At 33.9% G+C, this 14,125-nt stretch overlaps 1 protein-coding gene across 11 annotated transcripts in view; it reads left to right on the top strand.

Annotated features, from left to right (window-relative positions):
- KTN1 (kinectin 1) overlaps positions 1-14,125 on the top strand; it is a 106,657-nt gene that overhangs the window by 68,683 nt on the left and 23,849 nt on the right. For 7 of the 11 annotated variants that reach the window (XM_055130544.1, XM_055130539.1, XM_055130547.1 and 4 more), the window contains 5 exons: positions 1,266-1,328; positions 2,558-2,595; positions 6,376-6,466; positions 8,865-8,951; positions 13,628-13,717. In XM_055130544.1, the coding sequence (XP_054986519.1) occupies positions 1,266-1,328; positions 2,558-2,595; positions 6,376-6,466; positions 8,865-8,951; positions 13,628-13,717 (369 nt within the window). The remainder of the gene's footprint in view (positions 1-1,265; positions 1,329-2,557; positions 2,596-6,375; positions 6,467-8,864; positions 8,952-13,627; positions 13,718-14,125) is intronic. The other 4 variants (XM_055130546.1, XM_055130542.1, XM_055130549.1 and 1 more) reach the window with 1 other exon arrangement.

The raw sequence follows: 14,125 nt of genomic DNA, 5'->3' as shown, positions 1-14,125 counted from the left end.
GTTTTAAACTCCTGGAAGTGAAAATATTGGTCAGAAGTGTTTCCATTTTTTGTTTATGAGGGAGAATTAAAATAGAAAATTATTTTACCTCTTTACCTACATTAGAAGAAGTCATAGAACAGTGATTTTAGTAATTGCAAGTTTATCAATACCTCCATTATTGTCTTAGACAAGTATTGTTTATGCTGCAACCATTGGTTCTGTCACATTCCTTCATTTTTTAGACCCCCAGAAGAGGTAGTACAGAGGTTAAGGTATTTGTTTGTATACAGCCAACAAAAATTTGATCTCTGGTATCATACATGGTCACGTGAGCACTGCTAGGAGTAAACCCTGAGCACAGCTGAGTATGATCCAAAAAACCAAAAAAAAATTGTAAAAAATTTTCAATTTTATTACATAATGGAAGATCACCCTCCCAAAGTGTGGAGTAATTTACTTTCCTGCTAAAGGAGGTCCATTTATATTTTTATCTCTCTTACCTTGACAAATGTGAAAACACTTGCCGATGCTTGAAAGATGGATGTATTGTTTTCATTTGTATTTGTAAAAAAAGTTGTGATCTTTCCATTTGTTTCATCTTTTGGTATATAAACTGGCCTTTTAATATTTTCCACATTGTCTTCTGAGTTGACACTCTCTAGAAACATTTTACATAATGAAAGTTAGCCTTTCTTTCAGAGTTGGAAATATGGTACAGTGAGTGAGTCATTTGCCTTGCTCAGACTTTACCCAGGTTCAATCCGGCATCCCATATGGGCCTCTGAGTCTGCCAGGAATGATCCCTGAGCTCAGAGCTAGAACTAAGCCTTGAACATAGCTGGATATGGCCCCAAGCCCCTCAAAATATATAGTAATAGTAGAAGATAATTAACCTTCTATTGTGATGGAGGGTAGTTTGTTAATTTCTTTCCTTAACTTTACTTCCCACCCTAAATTAATTGGGAATTTCATAACATTTCATGTTCTCAGATACCAGTTTCTGAGTTTTTAAAAAGAGTCTTAGAAAGTTTTTTTTTGCTCTGTGATCACACTAAAAGTTTTCTTTACAACTTTTTTTGTTTTATTCACATATAATTGTTTTATATATATATATATTCTTTTACTCTTTATCACTTTATCACCTCCATTTCAGCACTAAATAATTGTTCTCTTAAAGTGTGTTAATGTAAGGCTTATTTTAGAATTTTCATGGCTTGTATATTTTAAGAGATTATATGAAAAATAAAATCTGTAGGTTTTGATGTTTAAATTTATTTAAATAGGTGGTACAAGAGGAAAACAAATTGTTTAAATCCCAAATTGAGCAGTTTAAGCAACAAAAACAGGTAGGTACTGTTATATTACTTACTTTGTGGTAGCAAATGATACAAACTTTGACTAAATGTTTTTGTCATTTTGGCCTTCTTATGAATAATAAATTATGTATTTAGCAAGTTTCTTGAAAAAGTCAGCAATTTATTAGTATACATTCAAGACAAAATACAATTTAAGAAAATGATTTCTTCTATTTTTAAACTGTGCACAAATCCCATTTTCCAACTCTGATTTTAATTTCTGTATCTTTTGAGATCCTCTGGTTCAGTGCTTTTCATCTGAGGATCCAGTGGTCCCCTGTTGTTACCCCAGTATATTCCAGGTAGACCACAGGTGAAAAAAAAATCGAATAAATGGAGCTATAAAGGGTGTGTGTGGGGGCAAATTAGATTAGAAGGGGGATCAAGCGTTCAGAAATGCAGCTCTAGAATGCTTTTTTAGCAAACTAGTTAAAATCCTATAAAAATAATTTTAAAATCCTGTTAAGCATATGTATATACCCTACCTCCCTTTTACACAAAGCATTAATATGAGAGAGAAACTAAGATGTGTATGATTTATTATAAGTAATAGTGTGACCACAATTTAAAATACTTTGAAAGAAAGAATTCTACTTGGCAAATAAGAAAAAATAAACATTTTCAGAATATCCTTTAGATTATTTTATGATTGTTTATGAATAAAGTAGAAGGTGCTCTGAGAAATGTAAATGCTTAGGGGTCTTAATGACAAGAGGCTTATATTTCAGGAGATTGAGAGTCGTCATCAAGGAATATATATTATATGTGAGAGCTCTGTTCTTGTTATGTAAAGTTTGTTACATGCAAGTCAGTTAATTTTTTCCCAGTTAATCAAAATATTTGTTTCATAAATCTGTTTCACATTTTTTTTTTAAATTTTTGGAGACAGTGTAGTCAAATGTGAATTGCATAGTATGGAAACGGTATTAGAAATGCTTTGCCGCCAGGAGTAATTCCTGTTTTTGGGTGTGACCCCAACCCCCCCCCAAAAAAATGCTCTGCACAGAGTAGAACATTGATACTTGTTAAAATTTTATGATATTTGATTTAACAGTCTATATTCTATAAATGTTTACAGTTTTTATTAAAATTACCTGGTGGGTTTATAGAATATACAGTACTTTTACCTTGGTCTTTATGTTAAAAGTTTCCATTTTTTGAAATCTGATAGAAAGTTGGTTTTTTTTTTTTTTTGAAATAACATGTAGCCTTTTTAATAGGTATCATCTTTTCCCCCTCATGAAGAACTGTTAAATGTGTAAGTACTAATTTTGTTTTATAATTTTAGAAGTAGTAATTTATGTGTCAAGCAGTTCTCAGATGAGCAATTTAATGTAACTGCAAACGGTCACCTATTTTTACACTTCTATTTGGATATATTGAATATATATCCAAATATAATGTATATCCAATATATATATATCCAATATATAATGCAGGTCAGTGGAATTTGCCTGTATCTTTGACTAAGCTAATGTATGCTTTCATAGATTGTGTTTCTTTGAGTATTTTATTGAGGGAGATTTTGACTTGTTTTTTGGGAAGGGCCTTAAGAAAGTAATCAAATGAAACAATACTTTAAAGGCAGTTTAATTATGTTTTCTTTCTGTTATGGAATTGAACAGTGAAATATCTCTGGTATCATGGATTGTTGGTTACTTTAAGGAAACTTTTTAGAGCTGGAGTGATAGAACAGTGGGTAGGGCATTTGCCTTGCACGTGGCTGACCTGGGTTAGCTCCCCAGCATTCCATGTGATCCCCTGAGCACCACTAGGAGTAATTCCTGAGTGCAGAGCCAGGAGTAACCCATGTGCATTGCTGATGTGACCCAAAAAGAAAATTTTTAAAAACACTATTATAAGTCATGGTACCTAAAATTAAAAAAAAAAAAAAGACTTTTTAGCAAAACATTTCACATAGTTAACCTGTGGTTTTAAGTATACAAAACCTTAAGTATACGTATAAGTATCTTGATACCTTCAGATACTAGGTTTGAACACATTTAAATGTCAACTGCATTATGTATATTAGCAATAGTAGTCATTTAAATGTCTTATTTATAAAAGTTTGCTGGGTTTGATTGTTCAACATCAAATTGGGTTTTGTGTACTATTTCTTAACATTTTTTCCAGGTATGACCCCCCTTTTGATTGAGACATGTTTACTTACAAATATAAGTGCATGAGTAGTACACAAATCAAGCATTCGTTGATAATCACAAATTTATTTTTTAAAAAAATGTAATTTTTTTCCCTTTAACTGCCCCCTGCTTCGTTCTGCTTTTTGTTTCTTTTGTGGGTTTTTTTTTTTTTTTGCTTTTTGGGTCACACCCGGCAATGTACAGGGGTTATTCCTGGCTCTGTGCTCAGGAATTACTCCTGGCAATGCTCAGGGGATCATATGAGATGCTGGGAATCGAACCTGGGTTAGCCACGTGCAAGGCAAATGCACTACCTGCTGTGCTGTTGCTCCAGCCCCGCCCTGCTTCATTCTGATAAGGGACCCCATCTGAGGTTTTAATTCACAATTTAAGAAGTTATAGATGTTTTTACTTAAAGTGGGTGATGATAATGCCTCTTGGAAGGAATATGGGAATATTTTGGGGGGTGGGGCATAGTAGCCTGGGCTATAGTTAGTTGTAAGTACTTTGTTTCTTCAGGTACTTCAAGGAGGTACATTTCCAACTGGGACACTGAAAAAATTTTTTTCCCTTGAAAAGAGGATAGCAGGCTAAGTGAATTTGGGAACTTGTGATATAAGGGTCAACAAATTTATTTTGTAAGTGGCCTGGGATAGTAAATATTTTAGGTTTTGTGAGCCACATTGGATTCTACATACACACATACATGTATATATACATATGTGTCCGTGTATATACACATATATTTATAACATAAATATACATATATATTTAATGTGTGTGAGGCAAAATAGTTTTAGTAAAAGAGATTTACTTAGGAAATGTGAGGTGAGAGAGGTGCATATTCAAGGGAGAACATAGACTTCTTCGGGAAAAAAGAAGCTATACTTTAAAAATACAAAGTCAGAGGGGCTGGAGTGGTAGTATAGTGGATAAGATTCTTGCCTTGCGAATGACCCATGTTTGGTCTCTAGCATTCTGTATGTTGAGTTGTCAGGAGTTATCCTTTAGTGCAGAGACATGAATAAACCCTGAGCACTGCTGGATATGCCCTTCCCCCCATGACAAAATTAGCTTTTTGCTCCAAGATAGTACAAAAATAGATTATAGGTCAGGTCCAGAGCCTGACCCAGTTTTCCAGTCCTTTGTGTTATCTGTATATAATATTATGGAGTCTTATTCTTGGTACTTTGTAATTTAACTTTTTACCGAAACTGCTCTCACACTGCTCTCAAAATCTTTAGTTGTGAATCTTTGACAATGCATTGTGCATTCATGGGGAATTCATTAAAGCCAGAAAGTATGATTCACAAGATCATTATAAAAACGATAACCCCTGCCTCACATTTATGTCATACTGTAATTTAGCCATTTAAAGAAAGTCATGCTGATTTTACTACTTCTGAAAACAGCTTCTACAGTCACTTTCATTTTTCTGAAAATAGTTTTATCACTGACTCAGGTGAAATAAATTACTAGGACCATAACCGTTCATGCATTCATGAACTGATTCTTAGGAAGCATTTTTCTTTGCCAATGTTTGTATATCATATTGCAATAATTTCACTGTAACTGTCACTGTATCACTATCATCCCGTTGTTCATCGATTTACTCAAGCGGGTGCCAGTGATGACTCCATTTGTCCCAGCCCTGAGATTTTAGCAGCCTGTCTTTACTTGTCGAAAGAGATTGGAGGCTCTTTCAGGGTCAGGGAAATGCAACCTGTTATTGTTACTGTTTTTGGCATATCGAATATGCCGTGTGGAGCTTGCCAGGCTCTGCTGTGTGGGCAAGATACTCTTGGTAGCTTGCTGGGCTCTCCGAAAGGCATGTATATATTTATTTATAAATAAATAAGGCATATTAATAACTTCAAAAACTTCATTAGCAAATCACAAAGTCAGGAATGGACAAGCTTCACAATTTCACAACTCTTCCCTTCTGTTGTAATTATTTGGGTCTTTATCTGTACTCTAAGATACTAAGTTTCCCTTGGGGAATAAAGTTTAAATTTTGGTTTTGTTTTTAAAAGTCTGGTCTTAAAAAGAGATAGCAACTTTCAAAATAGGGAACTCTAGATTACTTTTTGGATTTCAGTAATACTTGGAAATTAAGAATTTTCTCAAACAGATATGAAAGAGGAAAGTCTAAGAACTAAATACATTATCAAAGCTTTCAAAATTCACAAAAAAACTATAGAGATAAATATGCTTTAGAGACATATTATTTTTACCATGTTAACTATAAAGTTAGCACTTAATAATCTGATAATTTAATTATTTTAACATGAATCCTGGTAGTGGTCGATATAAACACTATCCTGTTGAAATGAGATTTAAGAATAAGCTCCGTGGGGCAGAGGAAACGTGGGGCAGGGGCAGAGGGAGTGCTAGAGCGATAGCACAGCAGGTAGGGCTTTTGGCTTGCACATGGCCGATACGAGTTTCGATTCCCCTCTGCAATAATTTACTTAAAATTTTCTGTTCTATGCTTTGTTTGGTTTTACTTTATGTTGCTGTACTAACAGGGCTCCAGGGTTCTCCCCAACTCTGCTTGGGGATTGCTGCTAGAGGTGTTCAGGGGTTTTGCAGTGCCAGGATTTGAATCTGAGAACCTGAATCTGAGAACATATAACTGCCTTGCATTCCAGTTCATTAATCATTTTTTCCCCGTGCCCCCTAAATTCTAAAGACAAGAAAATATCTGATATAACAGTGGTTAAGCTTAAATAATTTACCCATTAAATTGATGCATTTTTCAAAGTATCATTTGTTTACTTGTTGGGTTGGGGTTTTTGGGTGGTGGTGGTGGTGGTGGTGGTGGTGGTGGTGGTAGTAGTAGTAGTAAATGTTTATGTTTTACCTAAACTTATTCTATGTGTTGTCTTCTGGTTTAGAATTTCAGAAAGAGAGAAAAAAATAACGGGTCTCCAGAATGAGTTAGATTCTTTGAAGGATGCTGTTGAACACCAGAGGAAGAAAAACAATGTAAGCCAAATCTTTCTCAGAATTGAAGATTTTGTTTTTATTCACTTTAATATCAAGATTGAGAAATTCTTTATTTTTTAAGTCTACTTTTACTTTAGATATCTCCATCCTAAGAAATACTAGTGCTTCATTTGTAAAATTTTGTTCTGGTATCTAGAGGTAGTCATTTTATTAGCAGATTTTAAAAAAATGAGTAATGAAAGGACTAATTTGTTTACTTCTTATCATTTCAAATATTGGAGCTAATTAGAGCTTCGGTTTTTTTTTCTTTTTGCTAAACATATAATTAACTTTCTGTGAATTTACATTTAGAAAATTACTCTTTTCAGCTCAGTATGTGAAAGTATTTTATCTTACTTCAGTAGGAATAACAAAGGAGTTGCAAAGATGCAAGTGTGAGATAGTAACAAAGGAGTACTAGCATTGATTTATTTATTTTTAGAAGTACTAGTATTTACTCCCAGTATTTTCAGTAATGTAATGCATTTTCAATAAATGATTTTCAGTCATTTGGAATCTCCTTTTCTCCCTCCAACTTCACAATTACTTGTATTTAAACTCTACTAATACAATGAAAAGTAACATAAAGAAGCCCATTCTGTTTGAAATGTAATACACTGACATAATGTTAGAAATATAGTTATTGTGTATTAGTTCTGTGCCCCAATTTAGTACCTGACTAATGTGTAAGTAAAATATCTTTATTATATATTAATCAGAGAAATTTGTAGTAGTATGGAAGGTGGGGTGGCCAGAATGATTGGAGGCTGGAAATAGCTTGTTGGATCTGGAAGTACTACAGTAGACTATAAACTCTAGCAGATTGGCCACTTGATCATCAGATGCTCTCCTCAAATAGGGAGGAATCTCTACTTTTTTAAACTGAAGGCCAGTTCAGATCTTGGTGTTTTAAGTATTTTGCAAGTAATTTGCTTACTTTTATGATAGAATGAGAGGGGATAGTGCCCTGAAAAATATAAATTCAAATAACTTTACTGAACAGATCAAGGAATTAGATATTTTTCTTAAATTTCCTCTGGCCAGAAAGTGACACCTATAAGTAAAATCCTAAAGAAAGAATTCTTAAATGTAAAAGTTCAGACTTGAGCAAGGCTAAAAATGTTACTGAATTCTAAGGTGACATTTTATAGGTGTTGTTAAAGGGTTAAAAAAATTAAGATTTTGTATTAATTTATTCATTTAATAAGTTGACATTTTCTACATTCCTGAGTTTGTCAAAGTTAGGTATGTGAATTGTCTGTTGCGTGTTTGTATAATATAACTAATAGCAGCATTGCTTGACCATCCTGAATTGAATTTGCCAATATATTGCTAGCATTTAACCAAGTATTAATGAGTGTTCTGAGTTAAGGAGAAGTTAATAAGGAAGTCTTATACAACAGCAGCAGCTTAGTGGCATTGAGTATGTGGAAATAGCCCAGATGCTGGAGGCCAGAAGATTGGTGTATCAGTCCACTCTAGTTCAGGCACTTCTGAATTGTCTTTGTTTACTTTGCCATTTTTTTTTTTACCTATCAGAGCTGTGGTTTCCTCCACTGTATAGTGGGAATACTTCTCAGGGTTGCTGTTGAGAGTTTATATAAAACACCAAACATAGTGTTTGGCATAAAAATCAGCATTTATGAATGTTAATTGTTGATTTAACTTTTCTTTTTTTAATGCTTAGATGTCTAATTGTGAAGAATGATTGAAATATAGTAGATTTTCTTATTTCTGTTAATAAAATGGTGTTAAAAATCTATAGCTCAGGTTCCAATGGTCTCTTTCTCTTCTAAGAAAATGTAATGTATATTTTAGCTTTCAGCTTCCCACCTTGCCTCAGTCAAGGAGCTTGTGCTGGGTTGTCTTATGGCATACAAATTTGATTATGCTAAGAAAGATTTAGAACTGGAATAAATTACTATGTCATTTCTAGGGAGACTTAAAATGTGATACTTCAAAATGTAATTTTAGGAAAAAATACTAAGCATCCCTAGATAGTCCCACAAGTGATACTGGGCCTTATTTAAAAATCACACGTAAATCTTGCTGCCTCTGTCCTTAATCCTCTAATATTTGACATATCTAAAATCATATTTGTAATCTTGGTTTGTGTGTTTACTTCTGAATGTTTTCTTCTTTTTCATGTGTGCACAGCAATTACTTTAAAACTGATGCATTTGGTGGTTGTACTAAAACACTGGGAAGTGCGCATCTTTGTTTTCCCATTCAGACTTTTTAACATTGCTTTTTTATTTTTTGCTAATATACATATTTCCCATTGAAATAATTTTGCAGTATCCAGCATTTAAATGCAGTGCAAAATACTGATGAAGTTGAAAATCAAAAATCTTTCAATTATGGATAAACTGAAATCATTCTTTCTAAAAATGATTAGGACCTTCGGGAGAAAAACTGGGAAGCAATGGAAGCATTGGCATCAACTGAAAAAATGCTGCAGGACAAAGTGAACAAGACTTCCAAGGTTGTAACTCCTAGAAACAATCCACTGAACAGAGAAAAATCTGCAGCTTCTCTTAAAATCAAACTAAGGCATTTAATTTTACTGCAATTTAAATATAAAATTCTCCTTATCATCCACATTTATCATCTCTGTCATCTCTGCTTTATTCATTGACTTTTTGAAGCTTTAATTTGGGGCATGCTGGTTTGTTGTGGTTACCTAATTGTTTGGGCTTTGATAATTACTGCTTTAAGCTGAAGCATCGTTAAAGACCTATGCCACTTTTGTCAACTCTTAGCAGAGTGCTTATTGAGTTAGGTAAGAGCATTGAAGAAAATTCTGAGCTAATAACAAAACACACAAAACAAATCCTTCAAATACCTAGGAGATAGCTCTGTGAATAGTGAGTTCTCTTAGGATTTTGGGGGAGCACTCCCCAAAAATTGAGACTTAGTTGAAAATAATTGTCTTAGGAAGTATCAGGAAGGGATCAGTTGTGGATATATGTTATTGAAGATGGTTCCTTAGAAGAGATAGTTATTAAAATTAAACTTCAGATTTTGAAATAGCTGGATAGTAATGATGCATGTGGTGTGATTAGTAGAGGGTACTTACGTAAGGGATGATTCTCTTCACTGGTGTTGTGCAAAGTATTCTTGAAACATGTATCCTCTTTTCTTAAAAATGGTGAGGGATATTCTGAATTAAAGTTGTCCTGTGGGTTTGTAGATCTCTGATGAATTGTAATTAAAAATTACTTTTTTTTTTTTTTTTTTTTTTGCTTTTTGGGTCACACCCAGCGATGCTCAGGGGTTACTCCTGGCTTTGCACTCAGGAATTACTCCTGGCGGTGCTTGGGGGACCATATGGGATGCCGGGGATCGAACCCGGGTCGGCCGAGTGCAAGGCAAACGCCTTACCCGCTGGACTATCGCTCCGGCCCCTTAAAAATTACTTTTAAAGACAGAAATAAATACCAGTTCTGTCAGGTATTTCGAAAACTTCCACCAAGAATAAATGTGAATAAGGGTGTTGAATTTTGCATGGATTAATAAGCTTATTAACTATATGATTAAGTTCAGCATTCAGTATAGTGAAATAATCTATTGAATTTTAAGTACAAGTGTTAGTGATATTTGAAGGACTTACCTTTTTAGCAAAACTGGGTTTTTATATTTTAATAAAGCACTCCTGAATATATACTTGTGTAGTTACAGTTCCTTTAGTAATAGATCTAGATTTGTATTACACTTCTATTCACCTGTCTCTGATTCTTACTAAAACCTACATTTCTGATAGCTGGCAGATACTGACAGACTAGAGAAATAGTACAGAACAGGAATAGAAATATCTAGGTCAAATAGGACATATCTTTTGGTGTAGTGGTTTCAGTTTTGGCAGCAGTAAGATTTCTGGTTGTGTCTATGACTTAAGTTAGCTACCTTATAGTTTTTATTTTGTTAATAAGAATACATAGGAAGTGCTAATTTCTTTATAATGTCATTTTAGCACGAATAAGCATTCATCAGACGCATTCCTACATGTTCTGATAACAAAGGAAAGTTAGAATTTGTTGGGGTGTGTTTGTTGGAGGGGGGGTGGTGTGTGTGTGTGTGTGTGTGTGTGTGTGTGTGTGTGTGTGTGTGTGTGTGTGTGTGTGTGTGTGTGCGCTGGGAATTGAACCAGGGCCTCACACATGCAAGGCAAGTAATCTACCAGTAAGTTACACCCTGGGCTAGAATTGATGATGATTATTAAGAATTTAGCTACTATATTTAGCTATATTCCAAAATGTATCAAGTACTTCATAATTTCGGTAGAGTTTATGTGTAACTGAGAATGATAAATGACTTTTCCAGATATATTTATACTTTGGGAAGGGGGAACACACATGGTGTTGCTCAAGGCCACTTCTATGGTGTTAGGGAATTGAATACAGATCAGCTACTTGGCGTGTGGGCCCCCTTATCCTTGCATACTTTAACCCCTTCAGGACTTTTTAAGGTAGTAAATATTCTCTTTTGTTTGTTTAAGGACCGGACCACACCTGGTGGTGCTCGGGAACTTGTAATGCAAGACATCCAGACCCCCCACATGCAAAACCCTTTGAGTTCTCTTTTTTCCCTAAAGTAGTATTCCGAGGAGGAGCTACTATAAATGATAGGTTCACATGAAAGATATTTAACATATCTTATGCTTAAAGTTAGTAAGGGCATTATGATAATGTGATTTTCGGTATTAGATCTTTCAGGTATTTAAGGTGAAATTGGAAAATGGTTATCTACAGCCACATTATGTCAGATAAAAACTTTGTAAATTGTTAGTATAAAATTAAAAGTAACTTCTCATTTTTGTGCATTTTGATTATGGATTAGACACATTTTCTTCGGAATCTGTTTCCTTCGGAAGTTTTCAAAACTGTCATGTTGTTTATTTCATCTTACTGATTTTTTAAAGTAAATTGCTCTATGACTTTATGACCAGATGTTAAATATGATCTCTTAATTATAAATTAGTGTTTTTTTTACATGAATGGGTATATCTTATTTTATGTGGTTAGATGGCTTTTGAAGGTTTTTGAAGTCTGACCACTAAAGAGCTTGTGTTTGTATGCAGTATGAATTGTATTACCTTGGATAATTGGTTTAGATAGGTTTTTATGGTTGGTTTTAGATTGGTTTTTAGATTGGTTTTAGATAAGTTTTTAAAGTATGGCCACTAAAGTAATCTTACTGTTTGTATACCATATGAATTGTATAGCTTATTATTATATAACTTTGTATATTTTTTGGGGGATAGATGGTGGACCATATCTGACTGCATTCAGGACTTGCTGCTGGCTCTGTGCTCAGGGTTCATTTCTAGAGGTGCAGGGAGAGACCACTTGTGCTGGGGAACAAACTGGGGTTAGTTTCATGCAAGGCACACACTTTATCCTCTGTACTGCTATCTGGCTCCCTTAATTTTAGGTTTTTATGTTCCTAGATTTAAAAAATTTGAAGTGTGCATCTTAAATCCGTTTTGAAAAAAATCATTTAAAAATGGTAGTGGTGGTGGTGGTGGTAAGGAAATAGGATGAGATCTTGCTGTAATGTGTTTACCTTGTCAGAATTGAAGTTCACAATATCTTTTTGGATGTCAGCAACAGTAGGGGGTAGGCAGGTTAGATTTTGGTCTTATTGGCAGTGCTCAAGGGCTTGCTCCTGGCCGTTTGCTCAAGAATCACTCCTGGCAGGGATTGTGAGATGTGGTGCTAGAGATTGTACCTAGTTTGAGTGCATGCAAGGGAAAGCACCTTACCCGCTGCACTCTCTCCCGCTCCACAAGTGTTTTGAGGTGTTTTACTTGACTTCGTTTAGTTTTGAATTTTATAGATAGCATTTTGTAAAGTCTTGTGGAGATAGTTTGGCTAATAGATTTTTATTTTACATGTTATCATTAACCTAATTTTGACAGATCGTGGTTTTTGAGTTAATAATTTCTGTTCATTAAATTTGTATTTAAACTCACTGAATTTAAAGATGTAGTTTCTTCTTTAAATTTATACTTGACAGAGTCTATACCAGTGTTAGAATTAGTCTTACTGACAGGAACTGATGAAGCTTAATAAGTTATGAAATTATTAATATATAGTTAAGTATAATTTTTAGTATATAACTAGTTGTCAGTTTGACGTTAACAACACAAATACTGATTTTAGTACATTGGTGGTACAATATGCCATCAGTTTTTCTGTCTCCCTATTTTCTATTATGTTTTTATGATTAAAAAAAACTGATTTTAGTAGCTTCACCTGCTCTTGAAATTAAATATATAAACTCTGTCATCTTTTTTACTTAATTAAAGTCCCATGATTTACAAAGTTATTGATAGATGAATCTTAGACATATAATACTTCAACATCAATCCCATTGCCATCGTCAGTTTTCTTCCACCAGTGTTCCTGTGTTTGTTCCCTCTTACTCCACCCCACCCCCCAGGTGATAAACACATTTCAAAGTTTGGTGGTTGTAAACTCTGCCATCTTAATCACATGGCATTTCATAGTTCATTGGTGATGCATTTTTGGCAGACTTGCTAGTCTTTAAGCCTCAGTTGCTCAGATAAATATATATTGTTTTTGCATGTAGTTTAAACTGTAGCTGAAAGAAGTAATTTTAACAGAAGTACACTTGGGGGTACATGTACATTTTAGTTATAGAACTGTTAGTTATTGAAGTTTGTTGATTCCTAGAAAGGCTAATGACTTAGGGGTTTTTGGTTTTGATCTTTGTTTTTTGGTTAATCTGATGGTACTTCCTGGCTCTGGGATACCTCCTGGTGGTGCCCAGAGGACCATATGTGGCAATAGGGATCAAAGTGTCGGACCCACTGTATTGTACTCTCTTTGGCAGCCTAATAACTTGGTTTGTTAAACAAGATATTGCCCATGTTTAACACATTTTTAAACTCATTTGTTCTTAAACTTTAGCTGTACATTTATATATATACATTTATATATAATATTTTGTATATTTTTTCTTATGGAAGTATTTTGACATTATAAAAAGAAATTTTAAAATTTAATTTGTCAGTATTAAAATGAATTTTAAAAATAAGACCGCCTCCCTTCAAATTCAAGGGATCATAGCTTTTTAATTTCAAGTTTTAAATTTCATAAAAATCTCATGTTTGACTTGCTTTATCTTCTACTTTAGGAAAGTCAACAACACATGGAAGCTATTGAGTTGGAAGCTAAAGAAGTTCTCAAAAAATTATTTCCCAAAGTGTCTGTTCCTTCTAATTTGGTAAGATTAATTTATTATTTTTATTAGACAGGGCATTTTTATCATTATTTAATGAAGTGAATAAGCAGTATTTGCATGTTATAGTTGGATTCAATAGTATTACCTATAGTGGGCCAATTTCTTAAACTTTACTTGAATTCTTAAATGTTTTTTAATTGCCCTAAGTCATTAGTTTAGTTACAGACATTCAGTATTTCAACACCATTTCCCACCTCCATTGCATCTTCCCACCACCATTAATTCCAATTTTCCCAACTGTCCATTGAGCCTGCCCCCATAGCAGGCTCTCGATAATTTATTTTACATTGCTTCTTATAATTTGTTAAAAGGATGATCAAAGAAAATTAGTGAAGATTGTTGTAGCTCACCATCGAGATATTAGTCTCTTACATAAAAGATCACGCGGCC

This window comes from Sorex araneus, chromosome 3, assembly GCF_027595985.1.
Source record: "Sorex araneus isolate mSorAra2 chromosome 3, mSorAra2.pri, whole genome shotgun sequence".
In the NCBI taxonomy this organism is placed as follows: Eukaryota; Metazoa; Chordata; class Mammalia; order Eulipotyphla; family Soricidae; genus Sorex; species Sorex araneus.
This window is presented reverse-complemented; position numbering and strand designations above follow the sequence as displayed.